Consider the following 27,364-nt stretch of genomic DNA (forward strand, 5'->3'; position numbering starts at 1 on the left):
GTGTTTTTATTCATCAATAACCAACTAGCCCAAGTCTCCAGTCTTATGCGGCTGCGTGGAACCGTTTGAATATGCAGACTATAAGTGTTCTCATATAAGCCGCTGTTGCTCCCTAACTGACTACGACACACTTGAACAAGACCGTGAACGTCATATCCTCTGGAAATATGGCCTATATTGTCGTTTTTACCCTTAGTAACGACGAAAACGCCGCTAACTTCTGAGGCGGTGGTATCGAATGAATCAATATTCAGTTAATAAATAGCTAATAGTTATTTCGATAGTAATCTAGTTTCCAAGTGGACTGACGTTTTTTGCATTCCGCCACTATGGAAGCGCTAACCGCGGCGGCTCAGTGGCTGTGGCGGCATCCGTTTATTTGATGAGAGAGGAATGCAGTAATGCTCGCGTACTTTGAGTCTACCACTACGGCGTACCTCACCACCCATTTTGCAGGTTTGGGACGTCAAATCCAACAAATAAATTCGAATGCGACCTCGGTGGCCCAGGAAGTGAACCTACGGCTTCATACTCAGCAGCAGGACTAACTAACTAACTAACTAACTAACTAACTAACTAACTAACTAACTAACTAACTAACTAACTAACTAACTAACTAACTAACTAACTAACTAACTAACTAACTAACTAACTAACTAACTAACTAACTAACTAACTAACTAACTAACTAACTAACTAACTAATAACTCACTAACCGACTGACTGACTAACTGAGTGACTGACTGACTGACTGACTTGAATGAATGAATAGAATTTATTGACAGGAAAGACAGAGAGGTCGACCTGAGCTAGTGCGCTCTAGTCTGCTACTCTGCACTGGGGAAGAGGGAAGGGGAGTGAAAGTATTGGAATGGATGATGATGATAAGAGAAGTGGTGAGTGCTTATGTACATGAGACAGTTGCCTCGCTAGAGCCGCTCGTCGAGCTTTGTGTCCTGCAGAAACTCCAACAATACTTTTGTTGCACGCATCGAAATTGCAGTGTCAGGCCATGGGCCGAGGATAGCTTCCTCCGACAGTAGTTGCCTGCCAACACTGGCTAAGAAACTGTCTAACGTCCTTCGCTCCAGTATATATGCTGGGCAGTCGCACAGTACGTGTTGCAGTGTTTCGGGCATAAGTAACTAACTAGTTAAGCTAATAATATGAACAAATATAGCAAAGCGCCCGGGCAAACTACCGCGCTACAACAGCTGATACGCCGTCTGACCGACGCTGCCGCGGGACAGAGACCGCGCACGTTTACCATTCCAAGCTTTCCTTTTAACTCGGCGTTCTATTATGGCTTAACGTGCGGCCAGGCTGGCTGTTTCCATCTATGGGGCCAAATGGTGTGACCATTTATATATGGACCTCATCTTCCTCATCGCATCGCTTCGCGTCGTCGTCTTCTGCACGTTACAGCTATAGCTTTCCTGAAATAGAGCATCGGCTCAACGATTGCTTTATAATATAAGTAAAGGTGGTGCTCTGTTGCGGGCTCCCTTGTATTTTTTCCTCTACGTTTTGTTTGCTAACGGACCCCTCTGTGGCGAGGTCAGTCTGTCAGACTTCCGGGAGGCGTTGCGGAGCCATGAAGTAATGTGCGCGAGCGTAGATAAAACCACTCGCAGCCGCAACGCGCCAGGCACGCTCTCATTTGCGGCGTTCTGTCGCGCACGACTGTCGGCCGCGTGATGCGCCACTTTCGCGCCGGAGGAAACACACAGACATCGCTATCGTTCTGTCGCTTTGTTTTGTCGCTTTACTCCTCTCTCTCTCTCCTAGCTTAGGTTTCGCGCTTGGCGGGTGCTCAGAGCACAGCGCGACAACGGTTGCTGGCTAACGAGTGCACAATTAGCGCGCCCTGTGTCTGGGTGCCGTGCCTGTGGGCCTGGAGTCCAGACGCACGCCGTACTTCACGAAGAAGTTGCACCGTTCGCAGAGAGTTCTGCAAGTCTGGGCAGCACTCAAATTTGGAGCCTGCTGTTCCATATACGGTATGGTATGGTATGGTATGAAGAACTTTATTTAGGTCCTGAGGGATCAGTCTGGGACAGCAAAAACTAAAATAGGGCAGGTAAAAAAAAAAAGAAGAAGCACACACTATAGCAGTTATATTAGACGGCACGCGCAAACATTCCCGGGTCATTCGGTATTACTGCTTTCAGTATCTTTTATATAGCATCTCTCCTATGCTGCTTTTCGTTCTTTATGTCGTTAGCTTATGCTGAGTCGCTGAAACGTCGCTAAGTGAATTGTCAAGGGGCCTCTGTTTAAAACTTCGCGTTATGTACACCATTGTAAGCATGCCAAACCTCTTCATGGCTGGTCGTGAAGGTTACCACAGAACTAGGTCAAATACCATAGAGCGAGGCACTGGCTGACGAACGTTCGTAAGCGGCCTAACGTTGCGGCTGCTGCGGGAACGCTAACGATGATGGGTAGATTAGTATACGTGCTATGGCATGCGGCAGTAATAAGGATACGAACTCTGAGAAAGGGTTCAACCGGCAACAGGGGCCTTTGGTTCTGGGATCATCCTGTCGTGTGTCCTGCTGCCACCGCTCATCTGTGGTCACCATTGCCAGAAAAGCGGAGGAACAGCCGCCGTGTAATGGCTGCACTCTTGGCCACTCCAGTGATAACGATGAGCTGCTGGCCTTGTTGTCGAGAGGCGCCATCGTAATTTCGTGATTACCGTATACGAATGTCGTATCGTATGTTTTTTTTTTTGCCTGCTTGGCCTTGACCTCATCCAAAACAAATAGCAAACAAACAGACAAACAAGTAGCCAAGCAACCAAAGAGAAACAGATAGAAACAATAGACAGTTTTAGAATATCATTTGTCGCCTTATGTACGTTAAACGTAAACACCTTTGCGGGGCGTTACGGTGCGCCTCCTTTCAAGTATTTTAGTTTACCGTACGGAAACGCAAACGTAAAGAAGACGTTATAAAACAGGGCGCCGCCTGGTGCCGATATCGTACCAAACGTATCCAAGCCAATTAAGACGATCCATTAGCAACCATCCTGCTGTTGCTATGCGGATGCGTCTCGTTAGGTCTACGGGCGCCAGAATCGCCGAACGATCTCATAAAATGGACGCGCTTTGCGCTCATAACTAACCTTTCAGATGAGTTTAGGGAAAGCGAAGGCTTCTTAAAATAGTTACTGGCGATCAACGCGAGCGAAAGCGTAGCCATCACGAGAATTCGCGCTGAAGCGGAAACCATGGGTGCCGCCATGTTTGACAACGCCATTTCTTAGCGTTCTTTAACATCACGAACGTTAAACTCACAAAATAACGTAGGTTATCATAGCACACGTAAACCACAGAAACCCAATAACGTTCGGAACATGCGCAGTGAGGACGACGCTATTTCTTTACGTAAGTAATGCGTTTACATTTGATTGCAAACGATATTCTAAAACTGTCTAATAATAGGAATGAAAGCAGGGATGTCAGCCAGTTGAAAAAGAAAAAGAAAGAAAAGAAAACGTCCGGTTGGTTAGGTTACTCTGGGCGAAAGAAAAAGAGGCGTAGAAACACGAAACGAAGTACTTAATAAAGAAAAAGAAGCGAACAACCTCACAAAATAAGGGATAAAAGCAAAGGAAGAAACAAACGGAACCTTTCTGAGTAGCATTTTTTGCCTGTTTCACGCTTGCGCGCACACACGCACACACACACATGCTCACTCACTCTCTCTATCTCTATCTCTACCTCAATTTCTCCACAGCAACCGTCGCATAACAAAACACCAAACGTTTGAACGAAGCTGAGATCGCCAGAGGCAACAAATGAAGTAAAAAAAAATTCGGCACATGAGAGACGCGTTGATAATGCATCTTTCCGTGTGACTCCTTAATAAGGAGTGCCTATCCCCGAAAATTTATTTCTTTGACTCGGAAATTCAACTTCGTGCTGTATGCGACAGCGGAGGTGTAACATTGTGACGCATTTACTTCGAAAACAGAATCTGCCCCCGACCTTGTCATACTCTCGAAGGGATAACTAAGAAGACGCAGAATGAACAGACAAAGTGTTGCGGCATTTGCGTAGTTGCCGCAACGTGTCAAGATGCGGTGTTTCTCGATCATCATAATCATCTATAAGCCTGTCGGTGCACCACATAGCATTTGGAGGGAATGCTCCGCTGGGCCATCACTTCTCCCTTGGGTGCTGTCGCCTGCCACTTAACTGCAGCCGGCTGTCTGCCAAACAATTGGTTTACCTCCAGTGCGCGCTCAACGGCATGCGGGAAAGATAACGACGCACGGAATGACGTGTGCTGAATCCAATTACGCGGGGTTGTACGGACGCGTGAAAAACAAAACTCTGTCAATTCGTAAGAACATCTTGTGAGAAGAAGTTCCCGGCCTCGTTTTATTGTTACCCTTTCCTCATTTGTTACGGCACCAACATTTGTGCGATACTTGACTTAGGGCATGCGGCGAGTGGTGAAGGGAACTGCAGCTTAAAAGACTACCGTCCCCCTTTGATCTTACTGCAGGCGGTTTGCAGTGCTCACGAAGTCCGGTCAGGTGACTGTGACGTAGTTGTACGCGTGTGTTCACGATAACGCAACGCGTGATTCTTCTCGGTTACGCGGCCCATATCGCCCGCCACTATCGCCTATTGTACTTATGAGCGCCTGCCGAAATGCCGGTGCGAGCGTTTCTTTTTTTCTGGTAACCTTCTGTTTGTCGTTATGGTTGCTGCAACGTGGAATAACTCATGTTTGAGTATGCTCTGCCTCTTTTCTTGCGGAAGTCCACAAACACGACAGTGACGAGTGTTACGCTTTACCGAGCAAGGTGTCTTACCGCGCTTAAAGCCATGGACATGGGCACTGTGTCGTTTTTCAACTAGAGTATAGCAACTTCTCCTAGCGAACCGTTTTTCATAATCTTAAACAGAATGAAAAAAAAAAAACGCGGGGTGGTTTCAGCACACGATTATTATAAATCTAAATTCTTCGTTTTTTAAAGTTTTATGAGATTATCTAACCTGTCATGATAATTACTAAATGACCGAAACGTTTCCTGCATTGTAGAACAATGTGCTTTGCCATACCTTCAACGGCTCCCTCTGGGCTTCTTTCTTTCTTTCTTTCTTTCTTTCTTTCTTTCTTTCTTTCTTTCTTTCTTTCTTTCTTTCTTTCTTTCTTTCTTTCTTGACAAACTTTATTCTTACGAAGACTTGTCCAAGAAAGGATGAAAAAGCACCACCCTCGCTCCGTAGAAGTTTGAATGCGAGGCCTAGAAAGTGCATCTTTTCTATAACCTAGCCTAACCTTCCTAGCCCAATCCTCTATCTTTGAACTCGCTTTAAAAGAGAACGGTAAAAGAGCAAAAGGAGTTATTAGAGAACTAACGCGTCTGGTTGATATTCTCCTGGAGTTAAAGAACAAGAAGGGGAGTTGTGCGAGTCATTTAATGCGTAGAGCATTAACCAGGTAGTCCTTTAGAGTAGCATAATGGGTGCCAAAGGAAGGGAAACGTGGTCGTGGAAGCAAATGAATAATGGAGTAGTGAGATTTTAAAGTTTTCAGGCATATGCTGGACTCAGCTGACCCAGTGCAGGTGCTATCGGATACAACTTGGAGAGGCCTACGCCCTGCTGTGGACATTATATAGGCTGACGGTGACCGCCTGCTGCTGTCTAGGCTTGTCTCGATTTTTTTTTTTGTTTGGTCGTCAGATTGGGCCGGCTTACCTGGAACACCTGTAGATGTCCGCGAATCCCGTGTAGGTGCAGGATATGCTCGAGTCTCCGAAGAAGTTCACCGTCAGGTCTCTGGATACACCTGGATGGGGGAAGAAAAAAGAAGGAAGTTACAGGGTGCACTGCAGATAAGACACCTTCGTCGTAAAAAGAGAGATAGAAATAAAGAAAAAAAGAAAGAAAGAAAGGGAGAGAGAGAGGGGGGATTTGTCGAGGGCCTGGAGGCACGTATGAGCATGAGGTGCCTTTTTATAACACTAATTTCTATCAACATTCGATGCGGAAGCGGGAAACTTCCTAGTGAATGCGCTTTTATAAAAGTGAGACCGACTGATCGACGTTGCTCATTGTACGCCAAGGAACATTCTCTAAACGCTGCCGTCATTTCTGGGCTTCGTCCTTATCGAAATTGGGCCGTTGTGATACACCCCATTGTTAGAAGAACATTTGAACTTTATCGTCCCTCGGCCACACCGGTGAGTTCTTCTGGGTTGCATGTCTTCGATTACCTAGGACGTCCGAGATCACAGCCACACTATACTCCGTTCCATAGATATCAGTCAACGCTGTGGAGGCTAGAGAGACTTCTTGCAGTGGCTTCGTTCGCACTTGGATACAGTTCGTTGTTCTTTGACCGTATAACTGTGCGCAACTGTTGTTTATATAGGCTCAGTATCGAATGAAATAAGTTTTAATCCTTAGTAACAAACACACTATGGTATACTGCTGCTAATGAGTTGTTTTAGATCATTATTTTTGTTGTTTTTCTCGGTATTTTTTACATTTGCAATCCGTCGCGAAAAGCGTCACGTGCATGCTTGCGCGAGCGAACGATGTTGGCGCACAGCGAAGCATGGAATGAGCGCCCAGCGAAGTATACATAGACGAAACGCGCAGAGTGATAACTTTTCTTGACCGAACTTCTTGCATAGCTTACACAGCGTTGACTGCTATGTATAGAACGGAATATAGTATGGCTGTGTGACGTGTATAGTGTGGCTGTGTCAGGGAACACATAGAAAACTTTGGTCTTCAGAAATCCGCACGGTGGAAAGGCTTTAAAGAAAGGATAGGTTATCATCCACCTGCTTGTATCAAAACGCTACCGAGAAGTAGAACGTTACAGAGAAAGTTCATTCAGCGATAACAAATGAGCGCACTCGGGATTATTCTAGCTCCAGTGACAATGTCGCTTCCTCAACGTTGACACAAATTTCTTTATTTAGCGATGAATGCGAGGATCTGCACGCGAAAGACCTTTGACAATAGCTGTCTCCAAAGCTGTTTGACCTACAGGCATCACCTTATAAATATTTCTATGTAGTTGTTCTGAAGCGTCTTTGATAATCAATTTACCGACGAGGCTGATATTTGATCACGGCATTAGCTGAGGCATTCAAAAGACTGAGGGGATAATGGTTTCGTTTCAAGGTTCCCAAGTAATGAAAAAGACTCATTAGCCTGCGTGATGTTCCAGTGGCTAGGATGACCGGCTATTACTTAACGTCACAGCCGCATTAGGGCCATTCATGGGCGGCTCTTTACGAAGCGGCCAATAAGTTATAGCTTCTTGAAATACTGCTGAATTGATTCGTTCTCGCTGACCTAGAACCATCGGAAATGTAACGTATTTTCCAACATATGTATGCTCAATGTTTAGTACTCTGCACGTGTTCTATGAATTATTGGGGCGCTATATGTAGGGTTTCAGAAATAACGAAAGCAAGCTGCTTAGCGTATACGAAGGGAAAAAAAAGCGCACACAAATCCTGCTCTTTTTCTTGAAGTTACCTAATTTCTGAGTAGGAACGGCGATGTCGTGCAGGTCCAGCTGGTGGCATTTTTACAATTGCTAGTAGGTACAGCGGGGCGTGGCGTTTCTCGCTGCGCTCGACGTTTCTGCGCAGGCGCGAGTAAGAGCGGGTGGGAGAGAGAAAATTTCGGGAACTTTGCTCCTTGAACATGTGACTCTACCTAGCCACCACGGAGCAGGTTTCTTAGCGAGTGTTGTATGCGTTTGTCCCCTAAACATGCCGGCATTGCGGAGTGCGGTAGAGTTTGTTTATGCTCCGCCGCTGGCTGCCCGCACGGTGAGGCAGTGAACACAGACGCCCAATTTGGTGACCGCTGTGTCTGAAGGGGCAAGGTTTTGACTGGTGTTGTTTGAGCCGCGGGTCGCTTTTTTCGTCGCGAAGATAGATTGCATTTTTTACAAGCACTGCTCCAGGAGGGCACATGTAACCGGCAAACGGAGGCCTCAGGAGAGGACCTGAGGTTATAATAAAGCAGGCGGCGCAGGATCTCCAGGGCTCCCAAGGGGTAGCGGGGGGGGGGAGGGAGGAGGGGATCAAAGCTGGAAGCACGGTGGCCCGTGGGTTGGGGCCGTGGAAGATGAAGCGTGCCAGGGTGTGTTCGCATACAGAATAGGCTGTCCGCGATAGCGGACAGCCGATGTTATAAACCCTTGGCACGCGCAAGCCTTGGCGAGCCCCAACCCACGGACCAGTCTGGGTTCTAGCATTGGTGCCCCGTTGCCGCTTTGGTGTCCTGGAGGCGCCACCAATACTGCGAAATAATGACACGTTGTTTCAATGAGCTAAAAACACGACTGAATTAATATAATTACGCCCAGCCGGCAACTTGCGACGCTCAGTTCAGCCCTACCACACCCCGCGACTTCTGCCGGCACGCCTATGGACAAACGCATACAACACGCGCTAAGAAACTCATCCGCAGTGCCCAGGCAGAGTCACATATTCAAGGAGCAAAAGTCCCCACATTTCCTCTCTCGCACCCGCTCTTACTCGCGCATGCGCGCAAACGTCCGGCGTCTCCGCAAGTGCCACGCCCCACTGTACCTACTGGCAGTTGTAAGTACGCCGCCCGGTGCAGACGGGTCCACGCCATGCGCGGGGAGGAAACGCTTCTCCCGCAAGCAGGCTCACGAAGAAAGTCGGAATATTCAGAAGACTCCGTCAAGAAAAGAGAAAAAAAAAAACGTTTAGATATGTCAACAAGCGTCAGAAAAGTCACTACTATAGAGAGATACCTGCCCGGCTAGGGGACACTACAGCGCAACTCTTGACCACTTGCTGTTACAATTACGAACTTTCCACACTCATCGCTCTATGCCGCTGAGCAAGTTCCAGCAACTTAATGTTTCTCCATGTGCGATCAATGCTTTCTTGTTTCTGAGAGGTCGTGCTTCAACCCGATACGAGGCTTCACAAATCTGCACTAGAATTCCCCTCACACGGAACCGGACCCTCGTCTACAGCGCTCGTACTTTGCGTGTGATGTGATGTGGTGGGCCTCGCTCTCCTTTCGCTTTTTTTATCTCCTTCCTCTCGTTTGTTATTTTTTCTCTCCTTTTCAAGCTTCTTTCTTTTTCTACCTATGTGGTGTTCATGTAAGATTACACGATTAACAATAAAGGCTTATTTTATACACAGGGACGATAACATCTGTTAACTCTGCGTCATTAACGATAGAACAAAAATGATATGCGTAGCGTTAAGAGACAGGAAGACAGGAATGGTGGATTAAAGAGCAAACTGGGGTGGCCGACGTAACAGTTGGTATTAAGAGCAAGATATGAAATCGGGCAGCAATGCAATTCGTAGGGCACACAACCGGTGGTATATCTATTAGAGCTACAGAATGGGTGCTAAAGGAAAGGAAGCTGAGTCGAGGACAGCGGAGGACTAGGTGGTACGATAAAATTGGGGAAATAAAAGTGCTCGGAAAGTGTCAGCCGGCGCGAAACGGGAGACGGGGGGCAGGGGAGGGATCAGAGATCTCCGTGAGAAGCCTTCGTTCTGCAATGGACATAAATGATGATGATGATGATGATGATGAGTTTGGGCCTGCTGTTGCTAAAGCTCTCTACTACTTCGATCGTATTCAGTATGAGTTGCGTGAACATAGTTTTACGTCCCACGGGACCCATCCCCGTAATTTCCGCGTCGTTAGCTTTAGACAAAATATAAAAAAATTTTTTTAATAAGGCTGCTCATTAGCCTAAGACAATTCTCAAATATATCGATATAATCTTCCTGAATGGCCTTCAGGAACAAGGCCTTTTATAAACAAATGCAGTTAAGGCACCCTCAGGCGCAGTTACTGTAAAATTGAGCGCAGTTCTGCTTCCCGAAAGGTGTTTGCACCGCACAAACAGTGAACCCAAAACTGGGATACTTTCACAGCCTGACGATGAAACAAAAAAATTACAAATAAAGTTTAAGAGTGCGCTTGGTTCATTACACATTTGTTTATTTTCAGTTGCACTCTGTGCACAGCCTGTCGTCGGAAGCAACATTAACGAAAGAGTGTTCGACGGCGATAACGACTGATGCGGTAAGACAAATACCAGGCTGCTTCTTAGACCTTTTTTTTTTTGAGACATAAAGAGTGTATAAGAAGGTCTGAAAGTACACTAATACGAAGCACACGTGTTGCGAGTACATTCCCTTCCTCCGCTCTCCCCGCACGTGTTCACCCTCTCTCTCTTATTAACATCGAAGCCCGAAAAAGATATCCATGTATTATAATCTTGTGCGGTGACCCATTCCGGCAAAAAAAAAAAAAGAAAGAACGGGGGGGGGGGGGCTGTGTGGTTTGCGCTTGCTTCGGACGCTGACTAATTGTCTGTCACCAGTTGCTAACTCGGGAATAGCGAACAGCAGTCAAGATGCCCCGTGAGAAGGATGCCCCCACCCCCCTACCCCTCAAGAAAGGGCCCCCTGGCAGCACTCGTTAAGGCATCGTGTCCAACGCAATCAACGAGGTCGCGGAAGGATTCTCCCGGAGGCGATGACGTTACTTGTCGGCTCACGCAGATGCCGGCTGATAGCGTTGCGAATCGCCGGGTCAGCCGGGTCGACACAGTTTGTGGAGACAAACGACACGTCCAGTTAGTCGCTTCCGATTTCCTGAGCGGATTTCGCGCGCCTTCGCCTGTATTACTTTCTTTTCTGTATTTGTGTACGGGGAAGCCAAGGCCACGCTCCGGTGTTAATTTTGGGTTGTTTGGCAATCGTTAAGCTTTGTAAACTGCCTTTTTTCTTGGGCTGGTTAATTCACCACGCAGTAACTTAATAATAATAACAATAATAAAGCGCAGTTGTGTAGCATCTTCCATGAACGAATTCCACGGCACACGTCCGCCTTTCCTTACCTTTCTGACATTACCCTGCCGTCAGCCTCCCAGAATCGCCTAGCAGCTACCGCAGTGATGCACTTAACCTAATTCGTATGCAAATTTGCCGGCTGTACTTTGACGAAATGGTCTGTTTCAGAAGCGACTAAAGGTAGCCAATGCTTGGTCTGTGTGAATTAGTGTAAAGGAGAAATAGAAGAGTGAGAGGCGCACAAGGGTGGAAGTCTTGGGCGAGTTGGTGATTCGATATCGACATGTTTGCACGGCGCAAAAGACGAGCGCCCGTGTTGTGCCCTTCCTTCGGTCCTCGTCTTTTGCGCTGTGCAAACATAGAGAGGCGCAAGTCACGTTTAATCTCACCTGAAATAAAATTACGTAACAGGGAGAAGGAGGTCTCGGCGAACACCTGGAGGGAAGTCCTGATTTAATTGACTACGCGCCAGTACTGCTCCGATTAAGGCGAGCGCCGAAATCGCACCGAGCGAAACTGGCGCCAGACACTTTGTTTCATTTTGATCCATTCGCTGCGGCGCCACTGGGAGCCTATAAGCCTGAATCCACTGGCTCATTGGTCTCTAGCACGTCGTTTCTTTCTTTGCTGTCGATTCACTTGAGCTTCCTCATCAAGGATAGCTTCGGCAAAGGCCGCGTGTCTGGGGTCACAGACGGTGAGGTAATCGGATTTACTGCAATAATCCATTCGAACACGTTAATTCCGCGTTCAATAGCGTAAAGGCAGAAAATAAATCTAAGGAAGAACTTTGCGTTGCCTTTTTCTTCTTCCTATTTTTTTTTGTGGTAGCTTCAACACGCTTGTTCAATATGGCCAAATTGCGCCGTTTCTTTTGAAACACTCATACAGCTCTACAAACGCTTTTAATGCAGGGAGACACCGCTTAGTGCCGCGTATGTTAAGGAAACAGCATATTTCAGCGGCCTTTACGTCTTGACTAGTTGAACGCCAACATAGCTCGAATAGAACTGGGCTCAAGCTCCCAAGATTTTTTTTTTTCTGTAGACCTCTCAGTAACAGCAGGTGTCGGCCAGTTGTGATGTTATACGTATTATAGCAAATGTGGCTGGCAAGTGGTGAACAGTTTGCAAAAAAAGAGTTTGTGAATTCAGTCACTCAGGCCGCATAGTTTGTGTGACGAAAGTGGCTAGCGACAACAGAAACCATGAACAGCAGAGCAGATGCCTTTTCTTATAAGACAGACCAAAGGCTGTATACTTGGCTCAATAATTCAATACCTTTCCTGTGACAAGCGGCAAATATTTCCTATTAACACCGCCTCATTTCCGTAGGAACAGCGTATTTATATAAGTATTTATATAGCGCTTCATGCGGAGCGGCATAGAAGAGTGTAGATTATGATTTGGGAATTCCACCCAGGTGTCATTGTTCCGCAGAAATAGATGACTTAGTTCAGAAACTGAAGGTCAGATTTTATATCTTTTTTAAATTCCAACTCAAGCTGGGATGCTAATTCTGTCATGTCACGTCGCGTACTTTCTTACCTTTCTCTTCCTTTACATTTCTGCCGAGGAGGACGTAGAAAATCGCCAGCTTGAATTTTAGATTGGTTTAGAGCGCGCCACTAGTTCTCTTAAGTAACGAACGAATAGCCAGACTAGGCGAGGCGTCGTCAAAAAATGTGTCCCCTTACGTTCAGTGGAACTAGATTGCCAACTCAAAGTCGGCACCACCACTCCTTTTGTGAATACGGGCAGGTTAACCGCTGTAGCGATATTTTTCGGTGGTGGTGGTGGTGTTACAGCAGGCGGGGTTAGTCTGGCATACATAGCCGGCAATTGTTCCGCTTGGGCCTCCTATGAGTGTCACAGTGTTTGTTTCACCAGGTGTCGAAGAGCGCCGTGTCGAGCATGAAGGCGATCAGCAGTCGTTGCACCTACTTCCTGATTGCCGCAAGCCCTCCGGGGAAAACGACGTCTTCAGAGCTTCGGTGCGAAAGACCATTCTTTTGCAGGCTGTCGAACATCGCTTTCCTTTCTGTGTCAAACTGCGGGCATACCAAAATGAAATGTTCGATGTCGGCGATATCACCACAGAAGGCACAGAACGGGGAAGCGCATCGTCCAGCCTTGAATAACGAAGCCGGGGTGTACGCGCAGTCGGTCCGGATGCGATACAACAGCGTTGTTTCTTCCCGAGTAAGTCCATGGGTCACACAATCTGGGTGTGGAGTCTGGTAGATCGCCTTAAAGTGAACGCGGATTGCATCCTTAGGGTTGTGAAAAATCTTTGGCGTTCTTGCTTTTGGAAAACATGTCAGTTCCTGGCGTGAAAGAACGTCACCTTTTTCATTTCCTTCAATTCCGATGTGGGATGTGACCCACTGAGATTTTACGTTAAATTCCTTGCTCATTAAGACTTTGATCAGTGCTTTCCTTGTAAACGTGTCTCGAGGTAGGCCACGGTGTAATCGTTGTAACGATGATTTTGAGTATGTCAGCAGCACGACGTTGACTTGCGCCTCACTCGCGGGAAAAGCATGAAGGCAGATTTTTCCGCTGATAAAAATATGCCAAGCGTCGATAAGTCGCGATCGATGACCAAGACTGCCCTCTGAGCTATCCGGGCCAAACATTTACGTTGGTACCTCGAGATCCAAATGCAGATGCCATTTGTGTAGATGGAGATCTTAACAGCCGTCTAACCTACCTTCAATGCGTCTGGAATGGTGGCCATGGCAGCGTTAAAAAACAAGGGAGATAGGACACTTCCTTGCGGAACGCCGAGGAAAATTCGTCGTTATTCGCTCATTATATCTGCGAGCTTAACCTGAACATGTCACTCTCTTACAAATTCTTGGGCTAATCGAAGAGCATATCGAGAGACACCCAGGGCTTGGAGTCCGTAGATGATCCTAGTATGAAGCACACAGTCATATGAGTTGGTAATGTCCACAAAGAGGGTAAGTGTAGAAAGGTTGTCACGCGAAGGTGCCCGATGTGGCTTAGCAAGTCCAAAACACCGTCCTCGACACTCAACCGTGGGCGAAATCCAGTCATACACGATGGCAATCTCTTTCCTTGCTCAAGATACCAAGTTAACCTCGTACATATTAGTAGTGTCATCAACTTTGATACGCATGATTTTAGCGATACTGGCCGATATGAGGCAAGGTTCCCAGGACCCTTTGCAGACTTGAGCACTGGCACCATCCACGCTGTCTTCCATGTTTGGGGGATCTCTCCTGTGCTCCAGACGCGATTAAATATCTCCAGAAGGACTCGCCTTTGCTCGTATGGTAGATTTGTCAGCATTTTATTGTCGATCAAATCGGAACCTGCAGCACACCGTCTTTTTAATCTGCTAAGCGCCAAATCCAACTCACGAAAGGTGAATGGCGTATCTGTCGTATGGAGTAATGGAGATGACAGAGGGTTCGCCGTTCCTGCTGATCTGCCAGATGTGTATACATCTGCAAAATCTTCTGTAAGGATTGGTAAATATTTTCCTTGCTTTAAAGCAAGTGATTAATTAAAGGAAAATGAGACACCCACCCATGCGTAGCAATTGCTACAAAGGAAACCCATACGGGTTCCTCGAAAGAAAAGCCTTGCAGTTGAAGAAAAAAAATTCTTCTTCGTCCGGGACTCTAACCCAGGACCACCGGCTTTCCAGGGCAGGCGCTCTACCATTTGAGCTAAGCAGGTGGCTGGCATATGGCAGGGTGAAGTCGAATTTGTCAAAATCTCGAAGCAAAGGCAAGGGTTTGACGTAATAGTTCTGCGGAAACCCGCAAGGTGCAGGGAAGTAATTAATGAAGGGAAAATGAGACATCCACCCATTCGTAGCAGTTGCTACGAAGGAAAACCTTTGTAGCAATTGCTACAAATGAATGGATGTCTCATTCTTCTCACATGGAATACTCCCTAAGGTCTCAGGTACGTGAGCAGCTTCTCCTTCATCCGAGTACCATTTTGGGACTCCCCTAACAATGTATGTACGTGCTTTTCGTATAGCTGGGTGGAATGCGGGCAGATATGGCTATGCCACCGATATTCTTGGTCTCTAGAAGGACGTTAGCTCGTCCTTCTGTCTCTACATCCAAGAGCAATGCTCCCTGCGCTGTGAAATGGTCTCAACTGGCGCTCCACCGAGAATCATTTCAATCTCAGAATATAGGACAATAGGGTTCACTTGCTCTAAATCAGCTCTTTCTGACCCTGCAGTGATTTCGTCCTGTTTTTACGATGGCGCACGATTCGGAATCCAGCCTCGTCCATATGTAGGTCTGAAAGGTTCAGCTCGTCGTTATCGCCGATGATTGTTGACTCGTCCTCAGATTCCCCAGTGTGTTGTAGCTTGTAGTCAGGCAGGCTTGAACAAACCAGCTTGCGTTTCTGAGCCGATGTCACCCTTTGAAAGGTCATAGCGGAGTGCTCGTCGGTGCCATCTTGGGTTCTTCTAGCATTTTGTGAGGCGACAGGGGGCGCTGCACCTCTCGGTGTCTGGTGCGGAAGCTATTATTTTTTCAAGTCGTCCGACGTCTTGAGCAGTTCCGACCCGTAAGATGGCCAGAAAATAACGATATTTTTGAGCTATCGATGGTAGTTTCGGTTAGGGGTTAGGTTTCTCGAACTACGTACATTTACGAATGAGAACAAATTGGTGCGCATAGAGATTATGACACCCAGTGGCATAACAAAAAAAAAAAGAACAATATTAGTTTTCTTGTCTATTCTGAGCACCGCTGCAGGAAGAGGAGGAGGGGAGGAGGTGTTGATTGCTGCAGACGGACCTACCTTTGCAAAAGTCGCTGGAAATTGCCCCACCTGAACACCACCTATCAACTGCGATGCGGTCTTACACGGTCCAGCTAACAAGACCAATTTTCAAAAACAAATTGACACGGAGCCCATTACGCTGCTCGTTTTCCAAACCATGACGGCACACACCAATACATGTAGCCAACAGATCTGAAGAAGAAAAAAATAAGAAGGCGCGATTAATACAGTAGTGTATACGTTATGTACCGAAGCATCGGCAGCGTTACCCTCCGCCAATCTCGACCTTCCTCGACCTCTCTCGATCCCACTTAATCTTTATTTTCCCACTCCCTTACCTCAGCACAGGGTAGCCAGCCGGTTCATGCACCGGCTAACCTCACAGTAGCCCTCCTCCTCCTCCTCCTCCTCCTCCTCCTCCTCCTCCTCCTCCTCCTCCTCGTTTTGTTTTGGGTATCCTACCTTCCTTGTTTCAAATGTTACGTAAATGTCCGGTCGTCGTTCTGGAGCTAAACATTTGAAACGCTTGCTCGAACACGACATAAATATCGCATTTCGTTTGAATAGAGCGAAGGAACGTAACTTGAACAAAAATTAACCCGAGAACGGACAATTTCCGCTCGACGCGCTCACCAGCGAGAGGCGGCGTGACGCTCCGGCGGCCGTACCGTCCGTTGGGCACGAACTGGGGCGTGCCCTTGGCCGCTGAGGTCACGCTCAGCACAAGCAGGGCGAGCAGGGCGACGGCCCACGCGCGGGCGTTCAACATGGCGATGGCTGCTGTTGCTGATGGGGAACCTGCGGCGAGAACAAGAGAGGCCGCGCTGTCGAATGCGCTACCGTTTGCGGACGAATACGAACAAAGCCAAACGGGAGAAGAGGCGGCGCACATTTGTTGTTGGAGCACAGCTCACTCTACTTAAGGTGTCCTCTGCGAACAAAGCTGTGATGCACTTCTCCACGGCCACTGGGCTAGACGAGCGCTTGTCACTGCACATGAGTGAACATTCTCCCTCGGGTGCGCGCACAGACTCTCCTTTATCCATCTTATCCTTATCTACTTCTATTTCTATGATTTTCCCCAGATTTAGGGAAGTCAACCAGGCGCGACCATCATCAACTTTCCGGCTTTTTCTATTTATTATTATTTCAGTGTCTATAAAGAGAGAGAGAGAGAGAGAGAGTATGAGACAAGAAAAAGAAAAGAAGGAAGACAGGGAGGTTAGCCAGGAAAGAAAAAGGTTTGCTACCGTTCACGGGGAAAGGGAAGACGGACGGAGAGAGGCTTAGAGAAAGACGAGTATGAAAGCGGAAATTAGTGCACAATGTCTGAGGCGGCAAACATTAGTGTCATAGAATATCTCGCAGGCCTGTGGACCGCCGGAGGTGAACTGGCTTTCTAGCTACCTTTATTTAGTGCCAGTTTCGACCAACGTCAGTTTCGACCAATTTTTTGACGCCTTTTTGTTCTGACCGTGTTTTTCAGCGGAGTATATTTAGTACGGGACAAAGCATATACCTCTCCGTGCTATATAACACGGGCGGATACACAGAATACGTGCAATTGTCTCGTCACAGATACAGGTGCCTATTCATTCACTGAAGAGGACGTCCTCCAGCGCGCTTCGTATTCCAATATCGACTAAAGATGACTAAGTGATTGACTGACTCGTGAGGCGTTGGCCCTCGAAGTTTCACTTTGCTGAAAAACGCGCCAGACAGTGCCGAAGATTAAAAAAAATGACACGAGTGCAGCAGAGGTTCCGATCGCTTCTTACGATTCGTGGTTTTTAATCCCATGCTGAGAAAACTCGGTACATTGACGTTTTAGTTTTCTGAATTATAGGAATATGGCCACTGGTGGTCAAAAATCCGCTGTCAATCATTTTTTTTTGCAGCAAACAGTAACTGCTTCATTAATTAAAGCGTGCTAATTTACCACAGAAATTTGGAACTGGCGCGAGACTGCAAATTTCTCTACAGATTCTGACGAACTCTGTTTACTGTCCGCGTTAGATAATGCTTGGTAGGTATTTGACAATACTAGCGAGCTTCTTATTCGTACTTTCTTTGTTCGTTGGTGGGCCTCAACGGCTTAACGCAACGCTCCAGCTACGAGACACGCCGTACAAGTAAGCCCCGAATTATTTTTGCCCAGGGGTCAGTTAACTTACACCTAAAGCTTGGTGGACAAGAGTTCTTCCACGGGGGGATTCTACAGTCCGGAATTTAGTTTAACTAATTAGTGAGCCACCACGTGGCGGATTCTCTGACTGATTTGATTTGGCTTATCTGATGATATCGATTATGTAGGCAACTTTCGTCGCCGGCTTTTTCTCAAAATTTGATTATTTTTCGAACATGTAGAAATGAAATGACATACGCACACAAAATGACGAGTACTTGGCGTCAGGGAAAACGAAATAGATGAGCGTTCTAGAAAAACGAAATTCGGCACCGATGTGCACATAAGTGTTCCAACAAAGAAAACGAGCGATTAAAGAAAACAGTTGAATACACAAAGTACGAATCTGTCACAAATCTACAGGGACGCTTGCCAAATGAATGCAGAGATTCGTGTTATTCGAACAAATTCGAGTTACACATAATAAAAAACAGCATACGGAGGAATAAATTAACAAACTAATTATTCAGCAATTGAACATAAAAAAAAGAAAAGAGAAAAGATTGAAGTGCTTATCATCAGTCAGAAGTAATGCCACTGCCCGTTCAGAAACTTGTTAAAGCTTAGAGGGCTCTAGATAGAACTTGATAATTTCTCAGAACTACGCTAAATTATATGTGGTTACTTGCTAGCATCCTCGTTTCTTTTCTTTTTTTTTACACAGATAACGACTGAGCAAATGCATATGCATGATTCAGAGAAGGCGTTGCGTTGCACCCTTTACTCCACTGTGCCTGATTAGAATCTTAAATAAATACGCTGCCTGCTTTCACAAGCTACACCTTTATGCAGTTACATGCCGGGAATTTCGTTTGTAAGAGAAACCTTGGATTATATATTAAGTGACTACCGAAATATGGGCGCGTATACTTAAGCAAATGCATTTTTTGTGCACTACAGCGTTTTGTAAGGGTATACAGAAGGCATATATATTGGGGACAATTTTTCTGCGTCATTAAAGACGCTTCTCACGAGCTCTTGACCGTATAGGGACTCTCGCATGGCCCGGTATCGTGCAACGCGATCGCCGAAACCCTTCGCGTAACAGTGCAGTGCGTCGTTAATCTACTGCCAGAGGCGTCGTTATGTGGACGCTAATAGCACTCCGTTTTCTGAAGCTGCGGTCAGCCTCGGACAGCGAAATTGAACCATACGTCTCCAACGCCGCGGGAGCTGGGCGTTGTGGGTATAACATTCTTTTTTTTTTTTACGAGGCCATCGTGTTGCCCGTAACTTCTTGCAACTCACGCGAGCCTACAGCGGCACCACCAACTTGTGCTAGAACCTAGCGCGGCTGATCGCTTCTAGGATAGATGGTCGTTCTTTAATCTCACGTAATTATGCATTAACTCTTTGAGACCTACGGCGTGAGACTGTTATCTTAGCGTGTTGCACTTGCCAACAATTCGACCTAAACGTTCTCGTGACCCTCAGTTACGTGCAGCATGGTTATCAGTTATTTATGACCGTAACGTAACTGAACTCACATGCACCGAAAAACACAGAGCAGTGCTAAGTTTGTTTGAAATAAAGACATGGCGCTAGAAGTTTGCTACATGACCAACGTTGTTCAGCTTCCGTCACCTATCAAGGCCTCAAACTTAGGCTTCACATAGCGGAGGAGCAGACCAGGTGCTATACTGACCAGACAGCTCACACGCTTGAGTGCTGCGCACGTGAAGTCACCGGGAAATCGTGATAGCGATCATATGAATAGTGGCACAGTGTGAAATAGTCATTTTGAGTAGAACAGTGTGGATATGGTCACTGTTTAAGTGCAATGAATGTGAAGAAAGCGAGAGAAATGGATGGATGGATGGATGGATGGATGGATGGATGGATGGATGGATGGATGGATGGATGGATGGATGGACGGACGGACGGACGGACGGACGGTTGGACGGACGAATAGATAGATAGATAGATAGATAGATAGATAGATAGATAGATAGATAGATAGATAGATAGATAGATAGATAGATAGATAGATAGATAGATAGATAGATAGATAGATAGATAGAATATACACAAACGTCAACACGTTGAACTATGGTGAGATTAACTGCGGTATTATAGTGCATACCTACAAGAATGAAGAGTCTCCGCGTGTTCCTCCCTGTTTCTCTTTCAATGACCTGACGGGTAGTATTGAAAACAGTGCAGCACATGAACACAGAAAATTGTAACAAAGAAAGAAAACAACAACAACAGCAGTATGAAAGGGCAGGAGGACATGGAGGAGTGATAGGGCTAATGCGGATCTCGAGAGCTCCGATTCGACTTCTTGATTCTCGGGCCACTGTCTTGAAGAAGCGATTGTAATGAGCAGCTACTAGGAAAGAGTGCAACAGCTTGTTATAGAAACCGTGCAGTTTAGCACTTCGGACTTTTATTTCTTTTTGTGGTACCATTATGAACTGCGGACACTCGATTCTCTATATATCCCTTCCTTCGGGGTCCGAAGATCCGGTCGTGCATCGCGAACAGCAGACGGCGACGTAGGCGTCGAAATTTCTGGAGCATTCGGTTCTCATAGGGCATTAGTAGCGGGCGTAGAGCCTGAACGAATCAACGGTTCCGTTTGCCGAGCGTAGGCCTAAGCCGATCACCTTAAACAGGAAGCGTGCATTTTTTCGGCTCCTTATCACTAGGAGCTAGTGAAGTGTCTCTTTGATATCGATAATCGAAAGTTTTGTCAGGAAGTAAACTCATATTTAGGAAAAGGAACACAGAAAGCCGACTAAGGTTCTATGCTCAGATAGGTTAGGCCTTTGGGCTTCCACACGGAAGCCTTGTTCACTAATCTAAAAGGCTCGAAACATCGGGGTTAAGCTTGTTTCAGTAAACGGTCCGGGCATCTTGCATAGGCAGGCAAGAGATTAACATTGTTAACAGTAAAGGTTACCAACTATTGCTGTTGCATTCATTTATTTTCCGGATCTCTCTCTCTCTCTCTCTCTCTCTCTCTCTGCAGGGCAAAATGCTCTCCGTGAAGTTATGGGAATCGGAAGGACATCGATGATAACAATGTATGACGCTGCATGCTCGCAAGCAGCTTTTCAATCTCTGAACCAAGGCGGCACCGGCTCGTCCTTTGCAGTTTTGACCGAAAAGATAAGAACTTCGCTGAAATGAGAAACTGACACTTGGGAAAAATTGTCGCCTCGTTGAAGTGGCTGCTAGCGCGTATTTTGAAAGCTGGTGTTCTTGTTCGCCGTCGCCTATCCCATCAATCTTCGCTGCAATCGCTTTCTCTCGAAACAATATTGGCATAAAAAAGCAGCGAATACAATTTATAATTCCGCGATCAAGGAAGACTTGAATTTTCCCTGCTCCTATTCTTCAGTGGTCAAAATTTCTTTGGTTTTCTCAGTTGTTTCGTTTCATCGTCTTTCGCGAGCGCATCGCTTTTTTGACCTTTGGTAAGTTGGCTGCGTCGCACAAATGGTACATCGGTGGGTGAGCTCGCTTTAGGGATAAAAAAAAGGAAATAAGGAACATGATTTACAGTCAAGAGGCGTGCCAGTGTTGTTCAGCCTTCTCTGGCCAGGGCGCTATACGTAATGACGGAGGAAAATACGATTAATGGAAAAGGCAGCAGGGAGATGAAAAGGGGAGAGAAGAATTCAGTTCAAAGCAAGCTTATTGCATGGATAAAATGAAGAAAAATGAATTAATAATGGGGACGAGAGGGAATGGAGGAGGGGAGGGATTCAACGGCACAGCATGTCGGAAAATAGGAACAAGAGAAGCCGGGAACAGCACAGCGTTCGGACGAAAGTGTATGAGTGAAATGAATACGTTGAAAGTTGTTTTTGTGCACTGTAATCTCGAGAGCTTTAGTCGAACCGAGGCAACAAAAGTCGGTAGCCTCATAGAACGAAGCAAACAAGCCATTCGTGGCTCCTGTATAATCTCTTGTGAATCTTCAGATGCAGTAAAAAAAAAAAAAACAGCCAGATGTGTTATACCGTGCAGTTGGATCGACGCGTAATCTAGTTTATGGACGCTTTAATAATAATAATAATAATAATAATAATAATAATAATAATAATAATAATAATAATAATAATAATAATAATAATAATAAACTGCTAGGAGACTAATGTGCTAATCGCGCGCATAGAAGTGTTCGCTGGGACAGTAAAATAATAATTTGTGCCATTCATGGAACGATAAATTCTTAACAAATGACAAACACCATCAAAGTCGTCAGAGAGCTGAAAACGTGAGCTGCTATAAAATAAAAAATAAAAAGTGCAAGGAAAGGAAACTCAGTCGTTGGCGAAATTAACGATGCTTGTGTTAGCATCTCTTAACCGAGCGGACATAGAAGGGGCACTGGAATTCACTGGAACTGAAAGCCTCCTTTTTTTTTTTCAGTCGAGCTATGACACGTGTAAGCGGTCACACATAGCATGTGAACTTTGCACTTCACGCACGGCACTCTTTTCTTTCAAGTCTTGCTCAACTTAAATCATCAGTGTCCTCCTTGTTCGCAAAGAATGACGCTAGTTCTCCCAACCAGGGCTGCAGGTAAGTTTTTCACGGCTTCGCTGATTTACTTGAAGAAGTGGTTGCGGCAACCGAAGAGCAAGTTGCTTGCTCGAGACACTTAGCTGGCCCTTTTTCTCACTTCTTTTTCAAGCTCGGGTTCTTTTCGCCATGAGAGATTCTAATCCGAAGGGTGAGTTGCTTTCCAAACGCATTTTAATTCTCAAACGAACTCGTTCAACCAAGCTTTTATGAGGAGTGACAGGCACTCGTGCTCTCACGCTTTGCTTGCTTTATTACTGCTATTTTTTCTTTCCTCACTTGTAGCGTCACACTTTGAAAATGAAAACACTGAAGGGGCAAAGTGGATGCGTGAATGAGATGAGCATTGAGAAACTCTTGAGACTGGAATATTGCGGAGAGGCATGACACCTTCGCGTCGTGTCCCTTTGTAATCAAGTTTGCACCGGACTTGCGATGGCGTCGGAGGCGCCATTATCTTGAACCAACCTATGCCTGCGTTATGGGAACGTCGCTATCTTCCCGCTTGTGCAGGGCCACATAGGCATATAATTTTTTTTCGGTCACCTTAAATTTGTTTAGGCTAAATGAGCTGTGATATTTTTTCTTGTAAAGCATGCCACAACAAACATAAATTGCAGGGTGCTTGCTATGGTCTTTCTTCTTGCGTCACATAGTCCACACATTCAAACATAAAGACTGAGGGAATTTAAACGCAATAATCTGAAGCTAAAAGAGGCATATCAAATTGGCGTTTCTATGCACTGGTGCTCAAAATTTAATGCCAGCTAGTGTTATATTACATGCAATTTGCTCTATAGGAACAGATACAACACCTTTAGTCAAAGACAGACTAAATATCGGCATTCAGTTTTCATTGCACAGCTGTAAGTTACTCCATGCGCAGTTTCAACTAAGTCTACATGCATAGTAAATGTAACTAGTTTCAAAAGGTAAAGAAAGTATGAATTGGCAAGTTTTCTGCTCCTTTGATAACCACTGTAACCTGAATATAACGGCCTAATGAACTTTCCCGTGTGTGTGTGTGTGTGTGTGTGTGTGTGTGTGTGTGTGTGTGTGTGTGTGTGTGTGTGTGTGTGTGTGTGTGTGTGTGTGTGTGTGTGTGTGTGTGTGTGTGTGTGTGTGTGTGTGTGTGTGTGTGAAAGAGTTCGAACTAGGTGGCCCTTTCGTATCAGCAATTACCTGTACTCAATTGCTTTGTATATGGCATGTCTTTCTTTCTTTGCAAGCCGCAATGTCATTAACTTCCTAAGGTTAATAACCATCAAAACTCATTGTTCAGCCTAATATCCAGCAAAACTCATTGCTTGCGCGATATGCGGCGCATGTAGTACGTACGCACGTCCGCATACCTGTGGCATCCGGGCCGGGGCCCGAACTTACGAAGCTTTCCGTTCGTAACTTCGCTTCGCTAATGGCAGGTCGCCTTCGCGAATACATCCAGCATCGGGGATTGGATGAAGTTTTCTCTTGCGCGCAACACTAGCGTTAAAGCTTTTTGTGAATACGGGCCACGGCTCGTAATTAACGAAGTGTGTCTGTAGCTAAGCTCGGTGCTCATGGTGCTTATACATATACGGAGGGTGACCGTCCGCTGCGCTTGAGGCCCGCAGTGCCAAAACAAACGCCCCGAAACGTGGCGCGAGAAGCGAGCGTTGCTGCGCAAAATGTTTTCCCGTTGACATTACGGGCCCGTACGAACGACACAGCAGTCCAGGAAGCGCCGACACCGGATGCTCTTGCGAGAAGCAGTTGCTATTGAGGGGAGCCCACTTGAGGTAAGCACTCGTACCTGGAACGAGCGGACCTCGAGTGCGCAGGCGTGAGGATGACATGTAAGATCGCTCTGCGAGCTTCGTCTGAAACTACCGGTCCTTCGCGAGCCATGCAGTGCGATGATAAGTTGAAGAAAGAGTTCCTCATTGAAGCGCGCAGCTTTTGATGTCGCGTGTGTGGCTGCTTACACGATACTATGAATGCGCAGGCAGTCGGGGGCGTTCAGAGAAGCTTTGTAGACAGTAGAGCAGTGAAAGATAAATAACGAAACCGGAGCAGAAAGGCGTGAAAGGAAATAAAAGAATGTTATCCTGGTATATACGTTTGAAGTAGGCGAAAACAAAAAAAGAATGTTTTCACCATTTCCAACGACCTATGAAATCGAAGTTATAAGCGGGCACCTCTGTATTTAAATTGATAGGTATTATTTAATGTATTTTCTGTCTCCTCTTGTTTCATTGTTTTTTGTAGTGTTGCTGGAAGGAGACCCGTTTATTCAGTCTTCTTCTGCACCCTTCTATCTTGAAGCATTAGCATCTGGTGATTTGTTAAAGGAGATTGTTAAAAATTATAGTGCTTGAAATTGCATATCGCTGAAATATAAAGGAAACTGAGTTACGTCTGTGTTATTGAGCACTAAATTGTACATGCGCTTCCACTAAAACCTTCATATAGAAGCCACAAACATCTAACATTCGCAGTATAAGATATTTCTTCGAGAGGTGCATAATTGTGTTCGTTTCATCTGAGAGCCGTCCTGTTGGCGAAAGTGCGCCGAAGATTGCCGCATTGTCCGCCTCTGAAGCTTTGTCTAAACTTCGCTTGTATAAGCTGATGTCACGAGGCTAAGGTATAGCTTGCCGGTTATGCAATTACGACCCCATAGTTGGAAAAGGCCATACACAACTCGGAAAGTAAAAAAAAAAAGCTTCATGGAAGCTTGTAATTAGAGTAATTTAGGCTTCTTATGTAAGAAGTCGAGATGATCTTGTTTGCAGTTGAAATTATCATTATAATGGATAACCTTTCAACATCCTGTGAAAAGAGAAAGAAAAGAGCCGCTGATCTTTACGCATATTGTTCTCTATCTTTTTCTTTTCGTAACCTGATTTGCGTTTGGTCGAAGCTATAGAAACAATTTTTGTTGAATCTTAGAGAGAGAATAAAATGCACATTTCGTGCTGTAATTCTTTCACCGCAGGTTTTGGTGTGCCAACTTTGAACGTAGAAAGGGCGCCGCGTATTGACGTTCCCTATATTTTCGAATTAAGCAGGATGCTCTGTGAAGGTTCGTTCGGGAAGAGGTTTCGGTGGCTGCACTCAAATGAACAGCGGTCAGCCGCAGCCAGACTAATACAACAAAAAGACACATTCAAATTAAACCAGGCGTTACGTGCTTCCCCTGCTCAATAAACACTCGCGCATTACAAAAAAATGTCGTGAGTTGTGCAGAGAGAGAGAGAGAGAGAGAGAGAGAGAGAGAGAGAGAGAGAACTTTTATTCTGATCAAGCGCAGTTTGCGCCCTAGGTGGGTAGCCTCCTTATTTTTATTAAGGGGAAAAAAAATTCTACCATTTGATGTTTCAAGCTGATAATCTTGCCATCTTTCTCGTTTCGCCGCAGACAGTCGCGCCCGTCATGTTGTTTCAACTTGCGCTTCCTTGCACTGCGTAACGAGCTCGCAAATTATGCGAGCGTGCGCGCATTTGCCGCGGCTGCGTTTCCAGCTTCGGCCGGTGTACAGCAAAGACCAGTTGCTTGCATGCGTACGTGCCTAGGGACAGGTAATGTCCGGTACCGAGCAGTTTCGCGATGCGCGCGCTCCGCGCTGTATCCCCGGCTGCAGCCCACGTAGACAAGCGCCGGTTACCGTCAACTGGAAACCGCTGCGTCAATATTGACACTGCGCTCCAGCAGAGAACTGCGCTCTGAGCCGCGCGTATACGCGAGCGGACGCCGTGGGTTTTCTCTCGCGCCTCGGAGCGCACGGCGCCGGCGCGTTCATTTCATTACCATGTGGTCAGCGCACCTCGGTGATCAGCAAAGTGAGGTGCGAAAGGGATGCAGCAAGAGGGCAAGCGCACGTGGTTCTGTGCGAGAACCTAGGCATTCTGAGGTGCCTGAGATTTGCTGCTGCTGTTCAGGCTCTTCCGTAGGGCGTGTTTGTTAGCGTTTGGAACTTTTCTTTTATTTCTTATGTTTTGTTTTAACCTGTTGATTACGCGAGAAAGAGTTCGAGCGAAGCAGCCAAACGCGACGTCGTGGGCTGCCTAAATTATGCACGGAGCAGGGTCTGTTCCCTCGTGTATCCCTTGCGTCGTGGTGGTGTTGGCACATAGGTGTGAGACGCTGAAAAAATGAAAGCGTAGTGGGTTGCCGAAAAAACGACCCACAATAGGGACACCCCCGCAATGTTGTCCTTTACGCTTGAAGGCAGCCCTAAAACACGCGCGGTGTCATCCTTTGATGTCCACGTTTGAAATACGAGGCTGGCTGTTGGCGAAGAAGCGCGTTCAGAACTCCAATCTCTTTATAACCTTGTCCCCAAATTTTTAACAGAACGCGGAAGAGGAAGACGTTTTTGTAGCGCTCAGTGGAAGAAAAGAAAGGCATCGCTGCAAGCGGACATCACGCTGGCAAACACATTCAGAGGCTTTCAACTTGTTTTCCTCACTGTTGCCGGGAACAAAGTTGCGATTTAGGGTCGCGATGCACGGGTTAATTTTTGTAGCCAGCCGTTAAAAACTGATCTGGCATCAACACCTGAACTCAACGAATAATCATAGCAAGGTATTCGTGATGTGATCAAGAGATGCTGAAGCAGCGAACGCTTTGATTCATGTAGAGAAGATGCACCGGCATGTGTAGGGCTTGCACATCAAGCGTTGCTCAAGGTGAGGGTGTGATTCCTACAGACTTTCAGAAAAGCGAACGTGAAAATCTTGTTCGCTCTCTATGCTACGACGTGGATGTTTTTCGTAATAGCTCAAAATGTCGTGGAACCGCTCGACATTCCGCGTGTACTCCGTGCGTGTATGTGCCTGACATCGTTAATGCGTGGTTACTTACGTGTGTACATAAGTGAAAATTGCGCAACCCTATCTATGTCGCAGGGCGAAATGCGGCAACATACAAAAATTGTACTTTAACTTTATTATTTTTTTTACACAATGAGTGCCTCGCTCTGATACACACGGCCGTCTGTAGCGCGTGCTTGTCCGC

The 27,364-nt window shown here is 46.2% G+C and overlaps 1 protein-coding gene across 1 annotated transcript in view; it reads right to left on the bottom strand.

The window, feature by feature from the left end:
• The window catches only part of LOC142582657 (RYamide neuropeptides-like), a 64,917-nt gene that overhangs the window by 2,578 nt on the left and 34,975 nt on the right, over positions 1-27,364 (bottom strand). The window contains exons 2-3 of the mRNA XM_075692579.1: positions 16,279-16,443; positions 5,724-5,814 (exon numbers count right to left, since the gene is read on the bottom strand). Of these exons, the coding sequence (XP_075548694.1) occupies positions 5,724-5,814; positions 16,279-16,414 (227 nt within the window). The 5' untranslated portion in view covers positions 16,415-16,443. The remainder of the gene's footprint in view (positions 1-5,723; positions 5,815-16,278; positions 16,444-27,364) is intronic.

The sequence above is a fragment of the Dermacentor variabilis genome, chromosome 5 (genome assembly GCF_050947875.1).
Source record: "Dermacentor variabilis isolate Ectoservices chromosome 5, ASM5094787v1, whole genome shotgun sequence".
In the NCBI taxonomy this organism is placed as follows: Eukaryota; Metazoa; Arthropoda; class Arachnida; order Ixodida; family Ixodidae; genus Dermacentor; species Dermacentor variabilis.